Raw genomic sequence first — 21,784 nt, forward strand, 5'->3', positions numbered from 1 at the left:
TTTTTATTGAGATTAGTTAGTTCCTTTTCAGACAAGGGCTCACATTCCCGATACTAAACTTCAACTCCCAACATGCTCCGTCTTTCCGTATAACGCGAGAAGTGTCGTAACGAAATTAGGCTTTAAATAGGTGTGACTTCAGGCTTCATTCAGAAGTGGAGCTCAGTTCGACTTGTCCTGACAAAATGGTGAGTAACAGGAGATAAAACAGAATATGCTTTAGTAAGGAACTATTTAACTTTAAATATGTATTTTCAAGAAGAGTGAATCATGTTTTCTTCTTGTAGTTGGTTGTAAATCATGCTTAACTTTGAATAACTTAGTAAAAATGTAGTTAGTAGTTATTTATTTCTCATTGAAATTATTATTTTTTTTTTTTGTGGGAGGGTTTATTTTAAGGTAATGAATGAAGTGAGTGGTTGACATGTGAATAATCCTAAATATATCCTATTTTTTATGTAACAGTGGGTAATGGAGGCCAGAGGGTCTATTTATATACTGGCCCCCTGCTCTTGTTAATCCAGCTTGAAAAAAAAAACAAAAAATAGACACCTTCACTATTTGTGTTTAAAAAAAAATATAAAAAAAGCATTATAATTCATACTAATATTTTTTCTCTGTTTGTATTTTTAAGGCTGAGGCTATCAGAGTCCTGGTGACAGGCGCCGCTGGCCAGATTGCGTATTCTCTATTGCTGAGCATCGCCAAGGGAGATGTTTTTGGCAAAGATCAGGTAAAGATGGACCTTATCTCCCCCTAACAACCCATTTAAAACCATTATTACATTAGGTGGTGTAAAGGTGGCATCACACTATGAAGGATATTGACAGGTGCAAAGGGCCCGCTGTGAATGCAGAGAATGCCATATTTTGAAATGGGTGGAACGGAACAGATGTCAGCTATGTTGGAGTTGAACAAGTTCCACTCGCTCACTCATGTGGCCTCTGATGAAAGAGGATTGTCCTTGAAGTCAGTGAGCAGGATCTTCGGCCAAGAGTCTTAGTGCATCTTTAAAACCACTTGATCCGTTTGGCACACATCTTTGTCTTACAGCTTACGTGTCTGAAACAAGTCCCTTACATTACACTTAATGATTAGACACAAACCATTTAACCAAATATGTTTTGTTATGTTTAATCTAATATCAAATATGTCCCATTTCATTTACCAGCCAATCATCTTGCTCCTTTTGGACATAACTCCTATGCTGCCAGTCTTAGAGGGGGTAGTCATGGAGCTTCAGGACTGTGCCCTTCCACTTCTGAGAGGTAAATATTTAAATTTTAGGATAAAAGAAATAGTAATCAAATTGATAAGATAGAATAAATTTAGAAACTGCCCTAAAATATGTAAAAGACCAGTTTATGGCAGAAATCCATGCAGCAGTTTTCAAGTCCACTATTGATATTGTGGTCTGACCTATGAATGATTATTATTACTATTCTATTTCCCTGTGCTTTAGTCCTGCTTCCTATTTCGGTCTTTTATTTTACATGGCTCAAGAAGCTTAGAAAGTAGATCATGAGTAGTTTGTTTATATCTCTAAGGATGATTTATTTAAAATCCTCTAATCAAAGTAGGGAAGAAAAGAGGCCAGGTTGGGTACAAACTCAGGCATGTTCAGGACAAAACATCAGTAAAACTTTCAGAGTATGCAACGTAGCCAAATGATGAGCATGCTGCAATTAGGTGGAGAGTTGTTCAAGTCAGGTTCTGTTGTGTAAACTTCACTTTATTAAAGGGAGTGACTTTCAGCTTTCCTGTAAGGTTCCCTGATTATGCTTTTTTAGCCTGATATCAAGAGATACCAGCCTATTTTTCTTCCTTTGTAAAGTTGACATAAATAAACTATAAGGAAACATTTAAATTGGAGAGAAAGTTTAGTGAATAATTTATTATTATAAGTTTATTGGTTGTGTTACTAAACCTGCTAATTATGGCAGCTATCTGTTCCTGAGTACTTGGGAGACATTTAGATTTTGACGTATATTAGGTGTCGCCATAGTAACCTGCCGACATGGGATGGGTGGCGAGGGGCCAAATCCATTGTTAAACGGCCCCGTCTGTTGCCTTGTTTGGACTGGGACTGAGAGGCCCCAGTATTATCCAGCTGCACACGCAAAGGCAGCTCTTTAGGACCCAACAGGGACGGACTGATACAGTTCTGGGTCTGTATCAGAAACGTAAAGAGTCAATTAAGGCTTATCTAGTACTGAGGGATTTTTCGTTTTTAATTCCCAAACTGCTTCATTTGTGGCCTATTATTTATATATGCAGGAACATTTTTAAATTAAAAGCAGGAACAGTTGACAGATAACTTGGCAATCTCTTTTTTTGGCTTTTATTGTAAAAGAACAAAAACACAAAAATAAAACATTGGAGCCACACAGAACATAAAACCATAGCCGATTTATTTCTCCTTTCACAGACGTTGTGCCCACTGACAAGGAGGAGGTGGCCTTCAAAGACCTTGATGTGGCCATCCTGGTGGGCTCCATGCCCAGGAAGGAGGGCATGGAGAGGAAGGACCTGCTAAAGGCCAATGTGGCCATCTTCAAGAGCCAAGGAGCCGCATTGGATAAGTATGCCAAGAAGACCGTCAAGGTAATATTTAGTGATTCATTCTACTTTCAAACAGAACCATTTGAGCAGCAGAAGCAGCCGGTTTACATGCAAAGCCTATCAAGCCATCAGAAGGTCTTGCAGCACATTTCAAGCAGCATGAGCAGCGCCTGATGACCATATGAGGCGCCTGCAGTGCTTCAAAGCAACATGCTGGAGTTGGAAAATCTGAACTTTTGCATACAAAATATGTTTGCTTTTATTATACTGGTGGCAGCAGTGTGTACCACGTACCTGAAAAATGCTAAAAAATAAATAAATATATATGTATGTATATATATATATATATATAGGCAAGGCAAGGCAAGGCAAGGCAAGGCAAATTTATTTGTATAGCACAATTCAGTACAAAGACAATGCAAAGTGCTTTACATGATTAAAGTACAGGAAGATAAAACAGAATCAAAGCAAGTAGGAAAAAATAAAAAACAAATAAAATAAAATAAAAAATGCAGAAACAAAAAAAGAATATTAAAAACAGTTGGATTAAAGAAAACATGTTTTTGTTGAATTATTTAACTAGAACAGTCGAAGGCAATCCTAAACAAATGTGTTTTTAGTCTTGATTTAAAGGAACTCAGGCTTTCCGCACTTTTACAGTTTTCTGGAAGTTTGTTCCAGATAAGTGGAGCATAGGAACTAAATGCTGCTTCTCCATGTTTAGTTCTGGTTTTAGGTCTGCAGAGCAGGCTGGAGCTAGAAGACCTGAGTGGTCTGGAGGGTTGATAAACTAATAGCAAGTCTGTGATGTATTTAGGTGCTAAGCCATTCAGAGATTTATAGACTAACAGAAGTATTTTAAAGTCTATTCTCTGAGATACAGGGAGCCAGTGTAAGGACTTTAGAACTGGGGTGATGTGCTCTACTTTCTTAGTCTTAGTGAGGACACGGGCAGCAGCGTTCTGGATCAGCTGCAGCTGTCTGATCCACTTTTTAGGCAGACCTGTGAAAACACCGTTGCAGTAATCAATTCGACTAAAAATAAACGCATGGATTAGTTTTTCCAGATCATGCTGAGACATTAGTCCTTTAATCCTGGAAATGTTCTTCAGGTGATAGAAAGCCGACCTTGTAATTGTCTTTAAATGCTTTTGGAGGTTCAAGTCTGAATCCAGCACTACACCTAGACTTCGGGCCTGATCAGTGGTTACTAGCTGAAGCGACTGAAGCTGTGTGCTAACTTTAGATCTCTCCTCTATTGGTCCAAAGATTATTACTTCAGTTTTGTTTTTATTCAGTTGAAGAAAATTATGGCACATCCAGGCATTGATTTCTTCTAAGCATTTCCTCAGTGCTTGAATTGGTTCATAGTCACCTGGTGACATGGTGATGTAAAGCTGGGTGTCGTCTGCATAGTTATGGTAGCTGATGTTGTTGTTTTTTATTAACTGAGCAAGAGGGAGCATGTAGATATTGAATAGGAGGGGACCCAGAATGGACCCTTGGGGAACCCCACATGTGATTTTTGTCATCTCTGATGTAAAGTTGCCTACTGACACAAAAAAGTCCCTGTCCTTTAAGTAGGATTTAAACCAGTTGAGAGCTGTACCAGAGAGGCCGACCCAGTTTTCCAGGCGCTCTAACAGGATGGAGTGATCGACAGTATCGAATGCTGCACTGAGGTCCAATAGTACCAGCACTGTGGTTCTTCCGCAGTCTGTATTTATACGGATGTCATTAAACACCTTGATAAGGGCGGTCTCTGTACTGTGGTGAGCACGGAAACCTGACTGGAACACGTCAAAGCGGCTGGTCATATCTAAGAAAGTGTTTAACTGTTGAAACACTGCTTTTTCAATAATCTTACTGATAAAGGGGAGGTTTGATATGGGCCTGTAGTTCTGGAGTAGTAGTTTGTCTAAACTGTTCTTTTTCAGCAGTGGTTTGATATTTGCTGTTTTTAGGGACTGCGGGAAAACACCTGACAGAAGGGACGTGTTTATTATCTGAGTCAAATCAGATGCTATGACAGGCAAAACTTTCTTAAAGAAAGCTGTGGGTAGAACATCAAGGCAGCAGGAGGAGGAACTTAGCTGCTGAATGATTTCCTCTAAGCTTTTATAGTTTATTTGGCTGAATTGGGACATTTGGCCAAGATCAATTCCAGTTGGAGACAACTTTGGTACTGAACTTGATATGGATGTATAAACTGATCCTCTGATCTTTAGGATTTTCTCAGTAAAGAAATTAGCAAATTCATTGCAGGCCCTGGTGGAGTGGAGTTCAGGAGCCACGGACACAGGAGGTTTGTTAGCTTGTCGACTGTGGCAAATAAAGCACGAGTATTATTAATGTTCTTGTTAATGATTTCAGAGAAGAAAGATTCTCTTGCATTTTTCAGTTGTAAGCTATATCTGTAAAGTCTCTCTTTATAGATGTCATAGTGAACCTGGAGTTTCGTCTTTCTCCACCTGCGTTCAGCTTTACGACACTCCCTTTTTTCACTTCTAACTGCTGGAGCACTTCTCCAAGGAGATTTTTTCTTACCGGAAAAGACTTTCACTTTAATTGGAGCAATGCAGCTAATGATGTCTGAGACTTTAGACTGAAAGTTATCAACTAGCTCTTCTACTGAGTTGCACCCCAAGGTTGAAGTAGCAGAGTAAGCTTGAATAAAAGTTTCTGTGGCATTTTCCTTAAAGGTGCGTTTTCTTATGATGTCCCTTTGGCTAAATGAGTCACTGGAAATGATGCCCTCAAAGGTAACAGAAAAGTGATCGGATAGGGCAACATCAGTAACACTGACTTTAGAAATCTTCAGACCTTTAGTGATGATCAAGTCTAAAATATGTCCCTGTTTGTGTGTTGGTTGTTTAACATGTTGAGTTAAACCAAAGTTTCTAAGTGTGTCATACAGTTCTTTTGCACTTCTGTCTTCAGGGTTGTCAACGTGAAAATTAAAGTCTCCCACAATAATTAAACAGTCATAATCAACGCATATCACAGACAGGAGGTCACTAAAATCATTAAAAAAGTTTGACGTGGACTTAGGAGGCCTGTAAACATTTAGAAACATAGTTCGTACCGGGCTCTTTACCTGCAGAGCCAAATGTTCAAAAGAGTCAAATTTTCCCAAAAACACCTTTTTACACTTCAGTGAGTCATTAAACAATGTTGCCACTCCTCCACCTTTCCTTTGCTGTCTGCTCTCGCAAAGAAAATTGTAGTTTGGAGGAGACGACTCCAACAGAATATGTGCTTCATTAAGTCCATGTAACCACGTTTCTGTTAAAAACATAACATCAACATTATTGTCAATAATAAAGTCATTAATTAAAAGGGATTTTCCTGACAGAGATCTAATGTTTAATAAAGCCAGTTTATATGAATTAGTGGTTGATGTTGTCTCTGTAGCAGGCTGCATCTGACAGTTTATGACTCTTAAGTGTCTGTTCCTGTTTGTTCCCATTTTGTTTTTCTTATTTCTGCCACGTATCATCACAGATATTCCATAAGCTCCAGTGTAAGGCCCAAGCTGATGCTGGAAACTGTTATGTCTGATAAGCTTGTTGCCGGGGCCCGGTGTGTATCACGGAGAAGTTATCTGAAGGTCCTGACGTTCCGTGATATGTAGAGGAGGATCTGGGGCTCTGCTGCTTTTAGAAGATGCTGGTTTTTTCACATAGCTGCGGCTTTCGGAATGGCTATGTGGAGAGGATGTCAACTGTAGGCCAATCTTGAAACCTTTGTTCATGTTATGAGAAAATTCCAGAAAAGGAACATCTGGGCTTTGTGGGGGAGAGGGGGAATTGGGTGCAGTCTGGACTGGTGTCTGTGGGGATGGAGGTTTTTGATAATTTAAATTTAAAGGGGAGTCCTCTTTTTGTCCTGCTGAGATCTGGGATGAATCCTCCTGTAGTTCTGATGTAGGCTCTTTCTGTGTCATCTTTTTGGCCATCTTTATCTTGGCTTGTTCGGGCTTTACTGGGCTTATCGTTTGTTTAGGCACTGGTTGTACTTTGTTTTGGAACAAAGCTGATGGTGCATGGTTCACAGAATAGAAAATGTTTGATATCAGCCGTTTCGCTCCTGACCTATTTAAAGAGAAACCATCTCTGTTGAACAAATGTCTCCTCTCCCAAAAGATGTTAAAATTGTCTATGAACGTTACAGTTGTTTGTTTGCATGTTGCATCCAGCCATTTGTTTAACATCAGAACTCTGGAAAAAATTTCATCTCCACAATTAATGGGCACGTGAGGGCCGCTGAGAAACACCTTGACATTAAGACCATCAACTAAATTCAGCAGACGAATGTAATCCTCTTTCAGTATTTCTGATTTTCTCAGGGCTGCGTCGCCCAAGGCTTCAGCTTGTATGATGAGTTTTTCCAAGGTCTGGCGTTTTTTCATGATCTCTGGAAGGATGTCTGTTACATTAGACACCAGGCCATAGTTCAAAGGGGTATAAATTAACACCTCTGTGTTTTTCTTGTTACAGAAATGTTTAATCCCACGTATAGATCCACTGCATAATATCAGGGTCCTTGGCCCTGTGGCCTGTTTTTTCTCTGGTAGCTTAGAGTGAAGATTGTTGACATACCTTTGATTGTCTTTGTGATCCTTCTGGGTCTCATCTTGAAGTGGAGCAAATCTGTTTTGTAACGGAATTCCAATATTTCCAGCAGGTTTACTCCTATCATTTGTTGTGAGAACATCCCGTTTTTGTTTCACTTTTCTTGGGATATCTCTCTGTGGTCTCGGCCAGTTTTCTGTGTCTAGGTGGGTTCGTTGATCCTTTGGTCTAGCACCCAGAGTGGTCCAGGGATTCTCCTTTTCCTCTGGGAACTGTTTGTTTGCCGAGTTGCTGGGCTGGTGGTCCCCGTTCGGAATCACAGGCAGCGTTGTTTCATTACCATACGCAGCGTTTACATCATAGTTTACTTCAAGTTGGTGGATTTTCAGCTCCATGACAGCTATTTTCTGTAGAAGCTTGTCAAAGTCGTCTGTGCTGAAGGTAGGCATCCTTTGAATCGGGTGGTTCTTCTCCATATCCACTTCGGGGAAGAAAAAAATAAATAAATAAAAATAAAAATATTTAAAAAGAAATAAAAGAAAATAAATCAAATAACTAAATCCAACTTTCTGTAGTTTTGGTTAAGAGATAAAAAGAAGATAAAAGGACCAGAAAGTGCAAGCAAGCAGGGAGCAGAGAAAAGAGCGTGTGCACACACTGAAGGACAAAGAGCAAAAAAAAAAAATATATATATATATATATATATAGAGATAGATAGATATATGAAGCAGGTATGTGGTACAAACAGGAAGCACCAAGATAACAAAAGCAAACATATTTTGCCTGCAGGTTTTTTTTATTTTAAGTTAATTTAGGGGTTAATAAACTGTTTCGGTGGATTGATCTTGGCGCTCTGCATGAGCAGTGCCGTGCCTGTCTCCCTCCCAGCTTCCAGACCAATCAGCTTCTCTGATTGGTTGATGTGTCACGTCAAGCATCAAATATTAAATTCTTCCAACTCCAGCGTCTGTTGCTTGTGAGATTTTGAACATTTGAGCAAAGTTTCCCGGGGAAAAATTAGGGCGTACCAAAGCAGTACATTCTAAAAACAGGGCATATAATTTGTCATTATTTTAGTAAAGGGCATACAATTTACACCGGTACGCATTGCTAGCTAAAGGCCTGATGAAAACTTTTTTTTACCAACTTATCGTGGTAAATATAACCTTAAAAGTCCCTCTCTGCCACTGAACACAAGAGCAGCACTAGGATCAGATGAATTTCAACTCACTTTACTTGATGTGGACAAGCATCAAAGATAAAGCAGCAGGCAATTCTTATGAAGGTATATTTGTTTCTTTATTATTCAATAAAAAAAGGTTGCTTCAATCAAAAAATGCATTTTCAATAAAAAAAAAATTCACTTCAATGAAAAAAAAAACTTTTCATTCAAAGAAAAAAAGTATTTGAATGCAACTTTTTGAAATTGTTTCTGTTGTTTGTTTGTTTGTTTGAAGCAACTTCTTTTTTGATTGAATAATAAAGACACAGATGTCCTACCCATTATATGGTCCAATCAAAAAACAATGTTACTTCAATTAAAAAAGTTGCTTTAAACAAAAAAGACTGCACTTCTGTCTAATAGAACATTTTCAATCAAAGAAAAGCAGCGTTCAAATGTATTTTTTTGAGTCTCAAATATATTGAAATACTTTTTTTCTTTAATTGAATCTTTTTTTTTCATTGAAATGAAGACTTTTTTTAATTGAAAATACATTTTTTGATTGAAGCAACTTTCTTTTTGATTTTGAATAATAAAGAAACAAATCTACTTTTATAGATTCTTCGCTGCTCAAATCAACTCTATTTCTGTTCTGCATTATTTGGTAAGGGAGGGGGAATACAGCATTTTTTTTCATTTAACTGGTCAATTTTCAGGTGCTGGTTGTTGGAAACCCGGCTAACACAAACTGTCTGATCGCGGCCAAGTCCGCTCCCTCCATCCCCAAAGAAAACTTCTCCTGCCTCACACGTCTGGACCACAACCGGGCTCGCTCCCAGGTTCCTAACCACCCTTTTGGTTTATTTTTGCTTCTCCATTCTAACCTTGAGTGCGATTGGAATATGAACTCTACCTCTCCCATCCTGCAGGTGGCACTCCGCTGCGGTGTCCCTGCCACTCAGGTGAAGAACGTTATTATCTGGGGAAACCACTCGTCGACCCAGTACCCAGATGTTCACCACTGCAAGGTCAGCATGCCTGCCAGCGAGCTCGCCTGCTTTGACGCAGTCAAGGATGACGCTTGGCTCAAGGGAGACTTTATATCTGTGAGTAGATGACTCTGATGTGACTATAATAAACAAAGCAGCCTTCATTATTCCTGTTCTCCTTATAAAAGCTTATAAACCAAGATTTCATCAAAGTAGAATTATTTCACCATAAGAATCTAAAAACACTTAAATAAAATATGGCTTCTTTTTCCCTATTACCTTAATTCATCCATATTTAAAAAGTTTTTAAGAGAATTTGCAATCAAATTACAGGTGCTGGTCATAAAATTAGAATATCATGAAAAAGTAGATTGATTTCAGTAATTCCATTTAAAAAGTGAAACTTGTATATTATATTCATACATTACATACAAACTCATATATTTCAGATGTTTATTTTGTTTAATTTTGATGATTACAAATGACAACAAATGAAAATCTCAAATTCATCATATCAGAAAATTAGAATATTGTGAAAAGGTTCAAAATTGATGGCCCCTGGTGCCACACTCTAATCAGCTAATTAACTCAAACCACCTGCAAAAGCCTTTAAATGGTCTTTCAGTCTAGTTCTATAGGCTACACAATCATGGGGAAGACTGCTGACTTGACAGTTGTCCAAAAGACGACCATCGACACCTTGCACAAGGAGGGCAAGACACAAAAGGTCATCGCTAAAGAGGCTGGCTGTTCACAGAGCTCAGTGTCCAAGCACATTAATAGAGAGGCGAAGGGAAGGAAAAGATGTGGTCGAAAAAAGTGTACAAGCAAGAGAGATAACCGCACCCTGGAGAGGATTGTGAAACAAAACCCATTCAAAAATGTGGGGGAGATTCACAAAGAGTGGACTGCAGCTGGAGTGAGTGCTTCAAGAACCACCACACACAGACGTATGAAAGACATGGGTTTCTGCTGTCGCATTCCTTGTGTCAAGCCACTCTTGAACCACAGACAGCGTCAGAAGCGTCTTGCCTGGGCTAAAGAGAAACAGGACTGGACTGCTGGTGAGTGGTCCAAAGTCATGTTCTCTGATGAAAGTAAATTTTGCATTTCCTTTGGAAATCAAGGTCCCAGAGTCTGGAGGAAAAGAAGAGAGGCACTTCATCCACGTTGCTTGAAGTCCAGTGTAAAGTTTCCACAGTCAGTGATGGTTTGGGGTGCCATGTCATCTGCTGGTGTTGGTCCATTGTGTTTTCTGAGGTCCAGGGTCAACGCAGCCACATACCAGGAAGTTTTAGAGCACTTCATGCTTCCTGCAGCTGACCAACTTTTTGGAGATGCAGATTTCATTTTCCAACAGGACTTGGCACCTGCACACAGTGCCAAAGCTACCAGTACCTGGTTGAAGGACCATGGTATCCCTGTTCTTAATTGGCCAGCAAACTCTCCTGACCTTAACCCCATAGAAAATCTATGGGGTATTGTGAAGAAGAAGATGCAATACACCAGACCCAACAATTCAGAAGAGCTAAAAGCCACTATTAGAGCAACCTGGGCTATCATAACACCTGAGCAGTGCCACAGACTGATCGACTCCATGCCACGCCGCATTGCTGCAGTAATACAGGCCAAAGGAGGCCCAACTAAATACTGAGTGCTGTACATGCTCATACTTTTCATGTTCATACTTTTCAGTTGGCCAACATTTCTATAAATCCTTTGTTTTTATTGGTCTTCAGTAATATTCTAATTTTCTGATATGATGAATTTGAGATTTTCATTTGTTGTCATTTGTAATCATCAAAATTAAACAAAATAAACATCTGAAATATATGAGTTTGTATGTAATGTATGAATATAATATACAAGTTTCACTTTTTAAATGGAATTACTGAAATCAATCTACTTTTTCATGATATTCTAATTTTATGACCAGCACCTGTATTTAGAGGGTATCAAATTAGGCGGCTTCGATTACAATAAAAGATCAATTATTAGACTCCAGTTTTTATTCAATGTATCTATTTTTTTTATAAGCATCATTTCAGGTTCCAAATATTTTTGTTTTTTAACCTTTTTTTATTTATTTAAATATATTTGTTTTCTTGCAGACAGTTCAGCAGAGAGGTGCCACCGTCATCAAGGCCAGGAAGTTGTCCAGCGCCATGTCTGCAGCCAAAGCCATCTGCGACCACATGAGGGACATTTGGTTCGGCACCCAGGAGGTAGACGTCATGTTTGTTAACTCCCTAGTTAAGAAAGAAGAGCCTGTTGTAGTTTACTGATCTACTGTTAAGGGCTGGTTATACTCCCGCAGTAGTTTGTTGCAGTGAGCTTGTAGCAAGTATAAAATAGATATTTTTGAGGCGTGGTCTGCGCTATGGTTTTCTATGCCACAACGCCAGAGGGACAATTGGGAACTAGCTAGGATTGTGGATGTCCGTGTGTCGATTTTACGAGCTTGTTCGCCGTCTACAACCCCCTCATCGAACGCTGGTCGACACACAGTTCATCAATGAGTTGGGCTAAAAGACTGTCCGTGGCGCTGCGTGTTTTGGCTTCGGGTGCAAACCAACAGTTCGTCGCACAGAGATACAAACTAGCGTCCTGCATGGTGTCTGGGATAGTGTCCGAGGTGTGCCAGGCGTTGTGGACGGCACTACAGAGTTTCTCTAGAAATTTAAAAAATAACATATCAAAGCTATATCAAATACATCTATTATTTAGCTACAGATCTGTTAAACATAATGTTTTACTTATTAAAGTTTTTTTGTTTTACTTGAAGTGCAATCCATCATCTATACTCACTGAACCCCTGACAGTTATTCTGAGAGATAAATATACTGCACATCTTTCTATTATTACTGTTACTTTACATTGACTTCTATTATTTCACGTCCATTTCTCTGGTCTAAATCTGACCCTAAACCCATCCCCTACCGGGATGCGTATACCTTCTTGCTCCTATTGCCGTGTTTGCCCTATAGACCCCCCACAAGGGCTCTTCAGACGTCTCTCTTGAGTGATTCCCTCAAACTGTCCCCAAGTTCTCTTGATATCGTCCTCCAGCTTTTTCCGAGTCTACCTCTTTTCTTTTCCCTTGTCCTAACCGTCTCCAGCCTCTTTCGATGGTCTCTTAGCTGGTTTCAGGCCGGTGAGTCACCAGAACTCTTGGTTGTTAATGATCTAGAGAAGTGTCCATAAATGTCTGGACCTTCATGCTAGCGGTTATGGCGATCCATTAAAAAGCACTGACTTCAAGTTGGTATTGAGGTCATTATCTTTGTTTTGATTGACATGTTTCTTGAGCTCTGAATGTTCTTGAGTTGGAGAGAGGCTGGCCTGGCCAGTCCGAGCATTGGCCGTGCTGGAATACGATTTAAAAAAACCAAAGTTAAATGTTTCCCATCTTCAACATCGTCATATGACATTGTTTTCGCTGTTAATCTCACACACAGCCACTGGAAACAGGAATGTAGTTCAATCTGACCACACGAAGATCAGGATATTCCCTTTCTGTGCACTGGTTCTCATGGGAGACGCTGTCTTCCTTCAGGTAAAACAGTACAGCTAATGTCCACTGGGAGGAGCCAAAATTGACAAACTGAAAGTTCCTCAGAACTGCTAGAAAGGCTTGGTTATGCTTGACGTTCCTATGAAATTAGCTTTTATACTCCTTGTTCTACGCCGCTCTGTGCGTATTTACAGGTTTTTCTAGGGGAGTGGTGTGCAAGCTTCAGGGACGGCGTTGGTGCTAAAAAAGGCCTAATTTGGCCAGATGTGTCAAGCTTAATTATTTTATTTTTTTTGCTCTTCCTTTTGTGGACGTGGACTCCAAGGAGTTAGAAGGATGGGTAGTAGATATCTAGCCCCAAATCTGAACTAAAATCATATATTAGTCCCTCAGGCTGGGCCAATAAAGAGCAGTGGATCCTCTAAGCATAGTATGTGTTGTAATAATTTAATTCAAAAATGTCAGAACACAGACGGGCACATCTGTCTTTTAGAAAGTGAAGACCTGCCATCATCTTCCTCTCATTTACAACTTTTCTAACTCTGACCTTAACCCTAAACCGAATCATTTCCCAGTCATAATCTAAAAAAATGTACATTTGCAACAACCAGTAACATAATTATTCTAATCTTTCACAAATGATCAACACTCACGTTTTTGGACTGATGGAGAAAGAAAAGATGAAAACAACCTGCATGCCCAGGATGAGGGATTCAAACCCAGGACCACAAGGGCAAATGCTCCAGGGCTTGAAAACAAAATATCATGGCCTGCTATCCTTCTCATAAAATCTTTCTGAAAAGCTTTTCTATTTTTGCGTTTATAGATATGAAGCAAATAGATTATTTAGGATTGTAACAAATGGATTTAGATTTCCCGCTCAGCTGATTTTATTTTCATAGTCGGCAAGAAGAGACGTTTCACCAGTTTTTACATCTCTGATTAAAGATGTGCAGGAAAGACTAGAGAATCTGATAAGACATGCATGGATAACTTTGATGGATAAACTTGATGTCTCTAGCTAGAATAACGTTTAAATGTTGCGAGGGCTCCAACTAACAATTATTGTGCAACTTGATTAATCTGTGAAGTATTTTTTTTATTAATTGATTAATGATAAGATAGCAAAATGTTCCTTAAAGTAGTCTTTTTACAAAATTAAACCAGGTGAAACTAAAACTTTTCCACTTGAGGAGTTCTGAATAGAGCATATTGACAGACGAAAAAGTTTTTTTTTTTTATCTTAAATGCAAAATGTTTACATATTTTTTTGTTACAATTTTGGGATAATTGGTCCTCAAGGTGGATTTCTCTGTTGGCTAAAGTTAAGTTTTAGAGTCATATTACGCCAGTTAACGATTTATCGATTACTTAATTAGTTGACAATGATTTCAATTAATCGCAATCGGATTGTTTCAGCCGTAAATGTTTTGTTTGGCATATTTTTGAAAATATAAAGCAACGCTGCATTTCCGAGCCTCTGCATTTCCTCTTTTCTTTAGGGGGAGTTCACCTCCATGGGGATCTACTCTACTGGAAACTCCTACGCCGTCCCAGAGGACATCATCTACTCATTTCCTGTCCAGATCAAGGTAGCCCTGATCTGACTTCGCTTTCACATTACAGAAAACCCGCTGAGGAGTTTTCCTCTTCTACATACATCTAAATACAAAACTATAATAGAGCTCTTCTTTTATTTCTGTTTTGTTTTTTAGGATAAGACCTGGAAGATAGTTGACGGGCTGACCATCAATGACTTTTCCCGTTCCAAGATGGACGCCACAGCAGCAGAGCTGATAGAAGAGAGAGACACAGCTGTGGCCTTTATCGGAGCATGACTACCCCCAAGTGGGCCTGCCCTCCAGCATGTACACAGAACCAGAACCCCAGAGCCCCGCCTGTGATGCAGAGCTCCATATGGATTGTCAGGGTTTATATTTGTCCGCTGGATAAGATCTTTATCTATTAATATGAGTCTAGTTTTGGTCAGAAAATACAGCTCGCAGTACATGAAGTCCTAACTTTTAATAAACCTCTTATTGATTAGATTTTGTTCTCTGGAGGTGAGTGAATGAATGGATGGAGACTCTACTGATGCACTTAAATCATTAAACACTGACTGATAACTCAGGGTAAAATAAAAATGTGTATAAAACAAGATTGGCCTCTTGGATTTTTTTTTTTTTATTATTTTCAATAACTTCATTTTTTCATTTCGTTCTCATTGTGAGCGACCTTCAGTCAGGGCTGACTGGGGATTCAAGGAAAGAGAAGCAGACATGCATAAAGAACATGGAAGCATTGATCCATGAGAACCTTTTGTGTTAGAAAAGGTAACAGTAGATTAGCTCCATAGGTGGCTCTGATGAGGAAAGAACCCGTTTACCAGACACACTTTTGTGTCAAAAAAAAGAAAGACAGAACTTTTTGAGCTGCCCCCTCCTCATTAAGCAATCTTCTTCAATGTCTTTTTGTTTTTTTTATGAACTTGTCTTAAAACTTAGTTTTATTCTTTGCTTTTAACACAGCATGATACTCTCTGTTTCAATTTTTTTATATGGTTTTGTTTGTTTTAAATTATTTTATTCTGTTTTATTCCTTTAAACTTCTATGTTGTTTTTATACATTTTAAGCTTAATTGGAATCTACAGAACGTTGTGGCAGCTGTGTTTTTTTTAAAATTGCTTTATGAATAAAGCTGAGTTGAGAAAGTGAACACATACAGTCAGTGACAGTAACCCATATCTGTCTAGGAGAGAAACTGGACCAAATGCTGAAAAACAAACCATCATGTGAACTTTTACTGTTTACTGACATGTTTAGTACCTACGCTTTCATAGTTGCTGTCCTTAAGTAGATTTTTTTTTTCCCCCAGTATCTGTAATTAGCTTGAGAAAGACGTGTCAAAGACTCTTGGTTAGGTGATGAGTTCGACTTTTTACTCTTACAATATCTGAACAAAATATCTTTATTTATTTTTTTTTTTTTACCAACTTTTATTGCCATTACACAGTCACAAGTACAGAGCAACGAAATGAACTCTGTATTTAACCCATCCCCTTGAGGAGCAGTGGGCTGCCATCGTGTGGCCCCCGGGGGGCAGTTTGGGTTTAAGGGTCTTTGCTGAGGACCCAGAGTGGCAGTCTGTGGGAGTGGGGCTCAAACTCTCAACTTCAGGATTCCAAGCTCTATGTCCTAACTACTAGGGCACTACTCCCTACTTCTACTACCTACCTTCTCTAAACTGGCTTTTTACTTCTATACTTATTGATAACCTGCAATGAAAGCTGAAACAAAATAGAGAAAATCAAAAGCATGAAGATGTTCATGTTTCATGGTGGGGGCTGGGGGGTAAATGATGGATCAGACTCAAATGCAGGACATTCCACATCCATTAGATCATTAGATTTGAAATGTGCATGTTGATTGTGTTTCAAATTTTGTTTATATTTCAATATTATTTAAACTTCAGCGCTGTGAACACTAAAGCTAAAAAATATTCAGTTGTTTTTTAGAGCTTCTGTTCACGTCAATCTGTTATCCTGTTGGAAATGTGAAATTGGAACAAAACTAGATTCAGTCTTTTATGTTCTCTCCAAAACAGTGAATAGAAGAGGTACATAAACCATGTTTTGTGTGTAGAACTACATTAGAGGAATAGTTTTTTTAATGTATTTTGTCTCCAGGAAAAAATCTAATTTCACTTTTGCATTTTAGTAGAGTGAAGAAAATTAAATCAGTATGTTTATTGTACAAGAGCCTGTTTCACACAGGTAACTTTACTTTTACTGGAGTAAAAGATGTAAGTACATTTGACACTTCTAGTTATTACTGTATATAATAATTAGATGTATTTATAAAGGGAAAACACTTTTTGGTGGCTGCAGAAAGTGATTTATAATGGCTCTCAAAATTCCTAGGAGTAAAAGCCCACATTAATTTGCTATTTAATTAAGCAGCCTATCCTTTTCATAGTTTTTAAGAAAAAAAATAAATGTGCATATCTGGCAAACTTCCAACTTTTGGAAAGCCCAGTTTTTTCATAAACCCAAGGGACATTTTTGTGCAATTAGTTTTTCTTTAACATGTCTATCGAACTATACAAAATTCAAGCTTATTTTATTTTCACATTGCACATGGGTACTATCTAATTTTAGTTTTTTTATTCGCTGTGCTGTAAAAGCTTGAGATGGGTGAAGTGAAACAGTTCTACCAGACGGGGGCGGTATTTCCCTGTTTATCTCGCCTGCATCACAGCTGTTGGTTACATAAAATTTACTCAGACGGGCAATGGTTAATAATTAAGACGATCTTTAAAAGTAGAAACGCAAACGCGGAAAATAATTACTCTAAGATAAATATGTTTTGCATGTCTTGTTTTTTCAAATCTTTATCAGATTTATTTATTATTCAGCTCAGAGTTTTTTTCCCCATAAAACAATCTCTTATAAATAAATAAAAAAAAATGTACAAGAAGTTGCAATTTTGAAGGCTATTGTATGATTTATACTCTCTTCAATAATTAGTTGTACATCATTTAAGAGCGTTACAGCAGTCAAACCCTTATAATTATTATAATTAACGGGTTTGATGAGTTATCTTTGTAACTACTCTCTATGTGTTCGATACACACACAGACAAAATGCTGTTTATTTATTCGTACCAATACAGAAATAATTTGGTGGTTTCATGCTTTATTTCACATTACAGGAAAAAGTACAATGTATGCTCATTTTGGTGTCTTTCTAGTTAATACTTTTTTGGGGGTTGGATTTTTCATATTTTATCAGTTTTTATGAAAACACCACTGTTGGTATTAAATGAACATGTATTTTTACACATTTAAACTATTTCAGATATTGTTGGACATAAACCTGTATTTTTGTGTTGACTTTTAAGAGAAACGTGCCCCTCACAATATGGCGGCGTCACTAACTGCACACACAACCTTAACAACGTGGCATTCATTCGTGTACGTGATGCACCGGTATGGCAGAGCGTTTGGACAATTCTTAACTTGACTGGATACGTGTACAAAATACATTTTTGCTAATTATATTATAAATGTGATAATAATTTTGTAATATCTGATATCTGAAATGTTCATTTTGACTTAAAAGACATATGTTTGAGACATCTGAATGCGTATTCATTTATAGCATTAAATGCATGTCAAAATTGCCATTTAAAACGTTTAAAAATGCGAGTTATCTGAAAATTCATTCTTACTAGTATTAGCTATATATTTTTTTACATTCTGAAATTTAGATTCTCCTACGAAAGGTGAGCAGGGCCACTGGAAAACTGATTTTTCAATTTTATTTCAGAATAAAAAAAAGAGAAGGAGTACGGTTAACTTTTATTTTTCAGTGGCTCTAATCCTCTTCCGTTTTCTCCTGCCAAAAATGTAATTCTGGAAAACTTTAATTGCATTTCTGACAAGTAGGAATGTAGTTTTGACTAGTAATAATTATATTTAAGTGCGCTACAAATGGAGCAGCAAAGGTTTTAATAAATATGAAAACGTTTTGCCATACAGGTCGTGTTTCATCACTAGCAAGAAACCAAAAGAAACCAGTGAAATACGTCGCAAAAAACTATTGGTTCCAAAAATGTCATCACAGAAAAGCTGCCCTCCCATTGGCCCCCATTTGCCCTTCCTTGGAATGGCAGTGGATTGTAAAATATCTTAAAACTGTTTCCCTTATAAAATTTCTCGCTATCTACAGTATATTAATCTTTTTTTTTCTAAATGTGTAACTGTAAGGGAAACGGTGGCGCAGCGTTTTAAAGCAGGTTTAGTCTTGTATCCGTTTTTCTGCGGTCCAGGCCACCATTGACTTTCTCTCGCCAACATCCTGAAAGCACACAGTAAGGAAACTGTTTGTTATTTCTTCTAAATGTTACTTTATCTGATCTTTGTCGCAGGGTGCCGTTCAGGTACGGGGGTTTTATTGCCGATTGGCACCGATATGGATAGAAAATCTGTTCCAGTAATGCGAACGTTTTCTTCCGTGTGGCGTTCAGGGAGGCGCTAGAATGAGTTGGCTTCATTCCCGAAGCACTTCCCATTTATCCATCCCTTTACATTCTACGTTGAATTTTTTTCTTTTATTACACTCTATATCAGCGGTTAATAATTGACAGTAGATGTGGACTCTGGGTTGAAAAAAGTAATAAAACAGGAGCAGAGGTGCGTTTGGGTTCACAGCCTGGGATTTATGACGCGCTTTCACCAGTAACTGGGAATGTAAAAGGAGGCAGCATAGTTTTGTTTGTCTGAAAGTGACGTTTCACTGCCGCCCAGATCTATAAAGACAAAATGTGATTCACTTTGAAATCCATTCCTGATATGCAGATGATTCCCCTATGCTGGCGTTAGGAATACTGCACGGAAACTTTGGTTCATTTACGGGATGATGTGTTCATTGACTCCACGGTCTTCACATTCATTCTCACGGCAAAATAACTCTTAAAGAAAACTTTTCTCGGTGAAACTGCTTATCTGGAATTATACATATATTTTTGTCCTTGGCAATCTAACCATGGCACTTTATGTAGAAGGTAAGACGATTTAATTCTTTGATTTTAAAACTATATTCAGTTTTTCCCCCCTATTTTTAAAGTCTGCCGAGGCTGTTTTCTAAAGCACTCCAGCTGTTTTACTTAATTTCAAACATTCAAAACTTTTTCACCTACAATCCAATATCTCAAGTTTCCTCCACATATAGATCATTTACAAGTGATTAACAGCTGTCAGGTGAGGATTTGCTAATATCTAAGATAGAAAATGGATGAATAATGATGTATTTTTTCCATAATTATTGCAAAGATTTGATTGTCATTTCCATTTATGGCAACATAAATGTTCACTTGTAGAATAGAGGCGCCTCACGATGGCAGCCCACTGCTCCCCCAGGGGATGGGTTAAATGCAGAGGTAAATTTCTCCAGCGTAAGATCAATGAAGTTCAATTATATAATTATAATTATATTATGCGACAAAGTTTGGGAACCTTAGATCTCAACTGTTAGACAGCTATCAGGTCCTTTATTGTACCACATTAAATTTCAATTCAATTTATATGGCACCAATTCACAACACGTCACCTCAAGGCACTTTACAGTTCAGCCAGATCATACAGCCAAACTGATTCAAAGTTTTGTATCTAAGGAAAACCAGTTGATTGCATCGACTCATTGACTCAAATGCAATCCCTCACACTAAGCATGCTTGTAGCGACAGTGGAGAGGAAAAACTCCCTTTTAACAGGAAGAAACCTCCAGCAGAACCAGGCTCAGTGTGATCGGCCATCTGCTGAGGCCGACTGGGGATCAAGGAGACAGAAGCAGACTGTAAAGCAGCTGTAAAAGGAAACACACAATCAGACAGACGAGCTCTGGGCCAACTCCTATTTCAGAGGATGAAGAGAGCACATCCAGCCAGTCACAGTCAGAGAAACAGGACTACACTGAAAAACAGACTGAACTCCATCTATAAACAAGGTTGTTGATGGAAGCAGCACAGCTGATATTTCTCTCCAGGATGGAGTCACAGCCAAACAGGAACAGAAGAGGCAAATCTACTATGAGAAAAAGCTGAGAGAGCAGAACGTTAGAGATTGAACTAACAGATTCTGCACAGTAGGAGAATAGCGATAGAATGAAGCAGAATTATGAAATAGGGGTCCCCATGTATTTCAGCAGTCTAAGCCTATAGCAGCATAACTATGGAGAAAGCTCAGGATAACCTGAGCCACTCTAACTATAAGCTTTATAAAAAAGGAACGTTTTAAGCCTAGCCTTAAAAGTAGACAGGGTGTCCGCCTCACGGACTAAAACTGGTAGTTGGTTCCACAGGAGAGGAGCCTGATAACTAAAAGATCTGCCTCCCATTCTACTTTTAGAAATTCTAGGAACCACTAGTAAACCTGCAGATTGAGAGTGAAGTGCTCTGTTAGGAACATAAGGAACAATCAGATCTCTGATATCAGGTGGAGCTTGGCCATTTAAGGCTTTATATGTGAGGAGGAGGATTTTAAATTCAATTCTTGATTTAACAGGAAGCCAATGAAGAGAAGCCAAGATAGGAGAGATATGATCTCTCTTTTTAATTTTCATCAGAAATCTGGCTGCAGCATTTTGGATCAGCTGAAGACTTTTAACTACAGATTGTGGATTTCCTGATAATAAAGATTACAATAGTCCTGGCTTGAACTAACAAATGCATGGACTAGTTTCTCAGCATCAACCCTGGAAAGGTTGTTTCAAATGTTTTGAAATATTCCTCAGATGAAAGAAGGAAATTCTAGAAATCTCTTTGATATGGGATTTAAATGACAGGTCCTGATCAAAAACAACACCAAGATTTTTCACTTTATTATGTGAAATCAGTTTAATCCCATCCAAATGAAGTGACTGGCTAATCAACTTCCTTTTCAAAGACTCTGGTCCAAAGACTATAACTTCTGTTTTGTCTGCATTCAGAAGGAGAAAGTTAAGAGTCATCCAGGTTTTTATGTCCTCAAGACATGCCTGTAATCTATGTAATGGATTAGCTTCATCTGGATTCAAAGACAGATATAGCTGGGTATCATCAGCATAACAGTGAACATTAATCCCATGCTGTCTAATAACTCTAACGATTGGGAGCATATATATATATATATATATATATATATATATATATATATATATATATATATATTAGGGATGGGACGATTTATGAAAACCGTCAGAACCGTTCGGTTTGACTGTCTCGGTTCGGTTCGCGTGTGTTTCGTTCGGTTCATGCGCTGCTCCTTTTTCTCATAGAGGAAGCGATTACACTCCAGAGCAGAAGGTGGCGGTACTGCGACCAAAGCCAACCGCCAGTAGTAAACAAGAAGAAGAAGAAGCGAAGCAGCTTAGCCGGGTGTAGCAGGGAAAAAAATCAGTTGTGGAGAATTGTGTCGGACTGGCGAGTGGGAAAGAACTGGAGTTGG

General features: G+C 38.4%; 2 protein-coding genes across 3 annotated transcripts in view; both read left to right on the forward strand.

Moving 5' to 3' along the window:
* The first annotated feature begins 46 nt into the window (after positions 1–46).
* Positions 47–14,961, forward strand: mdh1ab (malate dehydrogenase 1Ab, NAD (soluble)). The gene is made up of 9 exons (XM_038307444.1): positions 47–188; positions 635–733; positions 1,172–1,268; positions 2,429–2,604; positions 9,015–9,137; positions 9,228–9,404; positions 11,399–11,512; positions 14,304–14,393; positions 14,517–14,961. Exons 1-9 carry the CDS (start codon positions 186–188, stop codon positions 14,637–14,639), a joined length of 1,002 nt encoding a protein of 333 aa, XP_038163372.1. The 5' UTR covers positions 47–185; the 3' UTR covers positions 14,640–14,961.
* Positions 14,962–18,435: 3,474 nt separating this feature from the next.
* Positions 18,436–21,784, forward strand: part of ugp2b (UDP-glucose pyrophosphorylase 2b) — a 43,568-nt gene continuing 40,219 nt past the window's right edge. The window contains exon 1 of one of the 2 annotated variants that reach the window (XM_038307435.1): positions 18,436–18,672. Coding sequence is in view for 1 of the 2 variants with exons in the window: in XM_038307434.1 (XP_038163362.1) it covers positions 19,347–19,365 (19 nt within the window). In the remaining variant the exon portion in view is untranslated. Of the gene's footprint in view, positions 18,673–19,040; positions 19,366–21,784 lie in introns of those variants that run through there. The other variant, XM_038307434.1, reaches the window with a different exon arrangement.

The sequence above is a fragment of the Cyprinodon tularosa genome, unplaced genomic scaffold, assembly GCF_016077235.1.
Source record: "Cyprinodon tularosa strain WSP-4 unplaced genomic scaffold, ASM1607723v1 ctg61, whole genome shotgun sequence".
Taxonomy (NCBI): domain Eukaryota; kingdom Metazoa; phylum Chordata; class Actinopteri; order Cyprinodontiformes; family Cyprinodontidae; genus Cyprinodon; species Cyprinodon tularosa.

Excerpts from the sequence above, each read along its gene's own strand:
- mdh1ab (XM_038307444.1), top strand. Across the intron at positions 2,605-9,014 it reads ATGCCAAGAAGACCGTCAAG|GTGCTGGTTGTTGGAAACCC; the intron begins GTAATATTTAGT and ends GTCAATTTTCAG. Across the intron at positions 11,513-14,303 it reads TTTGGTTCGGCACCCAGGAG|GGGGAGTTCACCTCCATGGG; the intron begins GTAGACGTCATG and ends TCTTTTCTTTAG.